The sequence below is a fragment of the Echinops telfairi genome, unplaced genomic scaffold (genome assembly GCF_000313985.2).
Source record: "Echinops telfairi isolate 266 unplaced genomic scaffold, ASM31398v2 ScPeMD7_23;HRSCAF=83, whole genome shotgun sequence".
In the NCBI taxonomy this organism is placed as follows: Eukaryota; Metazoa; Chordata; class Mammalia; order Afrosoricida; family Tenrecidae; genus Echinops; species Echinops telfairi.
The window spans coordinates 4,707,291-4,713,769 of NW_022103920.1; the positions used below are offsets into that span (position 1 = coordinate 4,707,291).

General features: G+C 52.9%; 1 protein-coding gene across 1 annotated transcript in view; it reads left to right on the forward strand.

The window, feature by feature from the left end:
• The first annotated feature begins 5,684 nt into the window (after nucleotides 1–5,684).
• LOC101647987 (transient receptor potential cation channel subfamily V member 6) overlaps nucleotides 5,685–6,479 on the forward strand; it is an 8,721-nt gene continuing 7,926 nt past the window's right edge. The window contains exon 1 of the mRNA XM_013007556.2: nucleotides 5,685–5,704. Within this exon, the coding sequence (XP_012863010.2) occupies nucleotides 5,685–5,704 (20 nt within the window). The remainder of the gene's footprint in view (nucleotides 5,705–6,479) is intronic.

Sequence of the window (6,479 nt, forward strand, 5' to 3'; positions counted from 1 at the left end):
GCGCGCCCCTGGGCAGCACAAATGATCAGCAGGCTGGTGGTCTGAGCCCAAGGTGTGTAGGGGAGAGGCCTGGCCACCCGATTCCCACCACCCACCGCCTTGGAAGCCCAGGGCAGGAGTTCCACCATCTCCCAAGTGCGGTCGTCCGGAGCCAGAATCAACTCGGAACCAAGAGGTTGTGTTCTTTTGGGGTTGACAATATTGAACCAAGGCTCCAAGGTAAACGGTTTGTGCTGGCTACTCACCACGCCTGGAGGGGACAGTGGACCGTGAACTGTCTGAAAACCAAGCCATCAAGCCTCTCTCAGAGGAGGGACAGCCAGAGTGCTCCTTAGAAGCAAGGACGGTGGGACCTCTTCTCACCTGCTCCAGGCATGTCATCAGGACAGGCCCATGTGGACAGTCCCTGGAGAAGGACACCAGGCCAGGTAAAGTGGAGGGACAGTGAAAAGAAGCCCCTCAAGGACACGGATCAACACAGTAGCTGCAACAACGGGCGCAGACGTAGCCAAGTGTAAGGGTGGTGCAAGGCCTTGTTCTGTCGGGTCTCAGAAGTCCCTAGGCAGCAGGGCTGCTACACCAACTCAAGGTCGACCCCAGAACAAGGACAAACCAAACGGTTTCTGGTTCAGACCCGCTCAGTGGTGCTGTGGAAGAAAGACCTGACCCAGGGGGCTTTGGTGAGGATGGCAGCCTTGTGGAGCTCATTGCTGACCCGCTTGTCACGGGTCAGGATCAGTGTGACGGCAGCGGGGATGGCCTGTAGCTTTTAAATCTCAGGCCAGTCAAGTCCCCGTGAGGCTGGGAATAAATGCACCATGTTGCACTCGTCTGGTTTCAGGTTTGCCTGTGAGTCCCCTCTGGTGTCCCATCGGCATGTGCTCAGAGGTGTTCACCTCTGCTTCTTCCGGAATTAAGTGTGTGATGACGGGGACACACACGTGGATGGGGCTTTCTTGTGGTTAGACATTGGGCTGATAAACGCAAGGTCAGCGGTTCAAAACCACCAGCCGCTCCTCAGGAGAAAGATGAGGCTTTCTACTCCTATAAAGAGTTAACGTTTCGGAAGCCCACAGGGGCAGTTCTACCGTGTCCCAAGGGGTCTCTATGAGTTGGACCCGGCTCAATGGCAGTGAGCAAGAGAGAGAAAGTGAGTGAGTGAAATTAACCTTGAGTAATGAACTGTGCCTCCAACCAGGCCTTCTCCACCTGGGCACTGTTGACATTTGGCGCGAGTCTTCCTTGGAGAGCTGGCTGTCCGGGGCACTGTAGGGTGTTCAGCAGCATCCCTGCCCCCTTCCCCCCAATACCGGCAGCGCCCTCACCCCCACCCTGCTGTGACAAGCTGGCTCCGCAAACACCGCTTTGGCAGGGAGGGGCATTGCCCTGGCGGAGAACCACTGCGTTGTAAATAAGGCATCCCGGCCATAATTTTACATCTTCTACAGAATAAGGTCAAAGTTCCCCCTGCCAGGGACAGAATGTCTCTCATTCAGTCCTTCCAACAGGAAGGTATTTCATGAACACCCCAACCCCACTCCCCTCCTCCCAGGAGATGTCGTGGGAGGAGGGCAGGATCTGGCTCCAGACCTACATTCTAGGATGAGGAGTGAGGAGTCTTGGGGTGAGGAGCCGGGTGGGGGTGCAGCTGAATAAACCAGCCCTGGTCTCTGCCCTTCTCTTAGGAGGGCCAAGCGCTGCTGGGTGCAGGTGCGCGGCGGTGGGGAGGGCTAGGGGACAAACTTGCTGCTGAGAACCTGAGCCAGGACTTTCTCTCTGCTGCCTCCATATGGCCATTAGGTAGTATTGCAGGTAATGGCTCTGGCCAGGCCCCTGGGGACTGTAGGGCCACCCACAGCAGCACTCCAGGACTTGATCTGCACACCCTGCTGGTGTGGTCTGAGCAGGGCTCTCAGAGAACAAAAACACACCCACCGGAGGCCCACTTACAGCTGGTTTCAGATAAACTACAAATAAGTAGGACAAGTGTGTCCCCAAAACTGCAAGGGATATACTTATACTAGCAAAATAAAATAAAAATTCCAATTTAACTGGGAGTCCTGTGTTTTTGTCTGCTAAGCTCTGAGCCTGTGGTTGGGTGGTAGGACAAGCCCTCTCCCCACCCATGGGCAAGAGAAGGGATGTGGGGCAAGGTGGCAAGGTGACGAGGTTTGTGGGGACGAGGACTGGTACCTGAGACAAGGTTTGGGGCCAAAAAAACATCTCTGGGCCTCCTACACACCCATCCCCTCCCGTGGTCTTGAGGGTCTGAGAGTCACACTATGGACAAGGACACTAGCTCTCACTCCCAGCTTGGGCTCACAGGCAACTTTGCACATGTGTCCTCAAAGGGGGCCCCAAGTGGGAGCCAGGGGGTCCAAGGAGGGTGACGAGGCAAGTGTGAGAGAAGGTGAGCACTGTGCCTCCAGGTCCTCCTGGCACCAAGGAAGAGGGTGGCACCAGTTATAGCAGCTACTGAACATGCTAGAATTAGAGGGCAGCCACGGAGGTGGGGTATGTGTGTGTGCATGCATCTGTGTGTGTGGATAGGCTTATGTGTATCTGTGTGTGTGGATAGGTATGTGTGTGTCTGTGTGTATAGGTGTGTGTACATGTACCTGTGTGTGTTGGTGTGTGTTTCTGTGTATATAAGTATGATCGTGTCTGTGTGTACATGTATCTGTACATGTACATGTGTAAATGTAACGGTGTGTGGATAGATGTGTGTGTCTGTGTGTATAGATATGTGTGTGCACATGTATCTGGGTGTAGGTTTGTGTGTGTATGTGTATCTTTCTTTGTATGTGTATGGATAGGTATGCGTGTGTGTATAGGTATGTGTGTACATGTATCTGTATGTGGGGTATGTGTGTGTCTAGGTACACGTGTGTGTCTGTGTGTATAGGTATGATAGTGTCTGTGTGTACATGTATCTGTGTGCGTACATGTATCTGTGTGTGTAGGTATACATATGTCTGAGTGTGTGGATAGGTATGTGTGTAGGTGTGTGTGCACATGTATCTGTGTGTGTAGGTGTGTGTACATGTACCTGTGTGTGTGAATAGGTATGTGTGTATACATATATCTGTGTATGTAGGTTTGTGTGTGTGTGTGTGGATAGGTGTGTGGATAGGTATGTGGAGGGGATGCTGGGGTGAGTTGATGTGAACATCAGTGTGTTAATGCACACAAGGGTAATTCATAAAGCATTGCTTCTAGGACTCCAGTTTATGCGGGCACAGGTGTATTCCAACCCTGGCTCATGGACGCGTGGACAGACGCAGACATTTGTCTCGGTCTCTGTTGGTTCTGTCACTCAAGCAGCCTTCTTGATGTTCTCTGTTGGCTGAGATGGCTACACAGAACTCACAGACAGCATTCCTGGGTAAAGGGCTTGCTGGGAAATGAACAGATGGCAATGCCAGTGGGAAGCGCTCAGGTTAGAGTTAGCATCAGGATGTGTTACAAAGTAACTTCAGGTCTGCGAACAGACTCCAGAGGGCACGCCACTCTGCTGGAACCCTCAACCTGAAAGCATTCGGCTCTACTTCTGTGGGTCAGTGAATCCAGCTCCCTGAAGGAGGTGCCCAGAGGCAGTAGACTCCAGTAAGGTTCAGCCGGAATGCATTCGGTGGCCCCACTTCTGTGGGTCAGCAAGCCTAACTTCCCCAATTAAGTGCCCAGAGGCACCCCACTCCACAAGCCAGCCTCCTGCACAAAAGCACTCAGCTGTCCTTACTCCATGGATTCCAGAGCCCATCCCTCTGTTCCATGCTCTGACTCCTGGTCCTGCTGCTGCCACTCTGATGCCATGGTGTCTTCTGGATCCAGGAGGGTCACTGTGCGGGAATCTCGGGTCCAAAGGATGCTCTCCATTCTGGCTCTTGCCGGTCAGGAGATGCCCCTGCCTGCTTCTCCGAGGGCTCATTTTACACACAGCAGGATGGCGCTCCAAGGAATCCTGTCTAATTACTCACAGGTGAATCCTATCAGTTTCTTCTCCCAACTTCTAAGCCAGATTCAAGCAGGAAAAGGTCATTTGGTGACAGCTGGAGACTTGGTGTACAAGAGCACTTGGTGTAAAAGAATCCACTTCCCCTGCAGTAACACACTTGTCTCAGCCCCATAAAACAATGATGATAGTAATAATAAATAGTTTTTGTGCTGCCAGGGTGCGAGGATTGATGTTGAGGTCAGGGCTAATATCAAATCTTCAGCAGAAAAGTAGATGTCTCCCCGTCATTGAAGCCTTGGAACGGCCTTTGAAAGACGCTACCCACCAGGAAACAAGAGTTTCCACTGGCTCAAATGTGTTCAGGAAGTCGAAGGAGGCTCTCAAAAATGAGCAAAGAGAGGGCAGGCGGGCCAGAGGAACAGAGAATGAAGTCTAGAAACCGGCGGAAGAAAGACCAAAGCGTCCCCATCTATGTGTTGGGGTCTCACACTTTTGACTGTAAGACATCTGCCCAGTCGGTGCCAGGGTTAACAGGAAGGGCTGATCTTCCCCTGGTCTTTTAAGCAAGATGGAAACCGGTGAGGACAACGTCCTGGGATGAGTCCATCGAGCTGAGTCTTGGCTTTCCCACGACGCTGCAGAGAGCAAGGTCCAAGCAAAAGAGTCGCTCCGAGGACGTCTGCCGGTCCGGTCCAATTCGACGCAGAAGCCAGCCCAGCAGGTTATGGTGACTGTCGTGTGGAATTCCCAAGGAGCCAACTGGGTGGATTTTCCCAAAGGACACAGGACGGTCCTGAGGGCTTCTTTTGAAGGTGTTTGGGGGCAACTGGAAGGCTGCATCGGTGAGAAAAAGGTGAGGGATTCTTTCCACCCCCACAAGTGTACCTGCTCCTACCTCCACGCCGGAATTCTGCACGCCCACCTCCATTTCTGAGCTTGCTCCTTCAGGCGGCTTTCTGTGCCCCAAACTCAACACTTCAAAGGGACGTGATCTGAGCCCCTTGAGGCTGTCAGAGCTGTCATTTTGACACGGGGGTTCTTTAGCACGTGTGCAATAATTCTTTAGGGGAAAGAAGGGTTCGAGAGATGGAAATACCTCTTACAGAAACGTATAGCCCTCAGTGGTGGATACAATGGGAAATGGTCCCTTCCCGTTCAGATGTTTTTGTTTACGAAAGTCACCCTGGTGTTGCAGCCCCACGTTTTTCATTCACCCTCGTACATGAATGTGTCTGGCCGTGTATGCGCTGTGAGCACACCGGGGTCGGTGACAGGGTGGGAGCACGTGCAGTACGGAGTGTGTGAGCAGGAATGTTGAATGTGCATGCGTGTGCGTGTGCGTGCGTGTGTGTCTGGGTGTGCCTGTGCGTGCGTGTGTGTCTGGGTGTGCCTGTGCATACGAAGAGGATTCAAACGTTCCTGGAAAAACTACGTTAGAAGGTCATGAAACGATACCGTGAATTTGTGGAAGAATTGGTGCAGTACATTATCATGCTGGCGAAGAATATTGAAAGGACCCTAAACGGCACAAAGATCAAACAGACCCGTATCGGAAGCAGTGCAGCTACAATGCTCCTTAGAAGCTAGGATGGCGAGTCTTCATCTCACCTACCTTGGACATGGTATCGGAAGAGACCAGTCAGTGGAGGACAGCATGCTTGGGAACATAGAGGGGCGGCGAAACAGAGGCAGGCCCTCGGCGAGACGGACTGACACAGTGGCTGCAACGATGGGCTTCAACACGACCTGGCAAGGCTGGCACAGCACCAGGCAGCCTTTCCTTCTGCCCTGCCTCGGGGCGCTGTGGGTGGGGGTGACTCGATGGCACCTAACCACAACAACATATATGTGCACGTGTGGGAACGAGTGCATGACTACATGTGTGTACGACTGCGTGTGTGGATCTGAGTGTGCAGACTGAGTGTGTATGAGTATGAGTGTCCAGTGTGAATGTGTGGGGTTTGTGTGTGGATGCTTGAGTGTGCATGTGTGTGTTTATGGCTGTGAGTGTGTCTGTGTGTGAGTGTGCATGTGACTGTGGGTCCCTGTGTGTAAGTGTGTCAGAGAGGTTGGGCAAGGTTTTATTTGCTTTTCTCTAACCCTGTGCAGTTCTCAGAGATCTGTAAGTGGGCTGGGGAGAGGCTGAGTGGCCAATTGTTGGAAGAGGCATGCAGTGAACGTGTTTCACAGCTCTGTTTGTATGGTGGTGGGCAGCGATGGCAGGTAGTGTGTTTACACAGGGTTGGCTCCTGCTGATGATGGAGATAGAGAGAGGAGGCTGGAGGCCACACCTGAGGCCCTGATGGGACTACTTGTTCCCTGGTGTTTGCAGTTAGTGGCTGACAGCCTGCCGGCAGGCCTAAAGAACAGAGGCCGCAGGGAGCAGTGCATGGGGGCAGGAGGGGTTCTGTGGGTCCAGCTTAGGGAGCTCAGGCATCCCAGGTAGGGGTGGGGTGGGGAGAGACAGGTGAGGGCAGAGCAGGCGGAAAGTCACTGCTCACAGACATAAAGCAGTCCCTCAGAG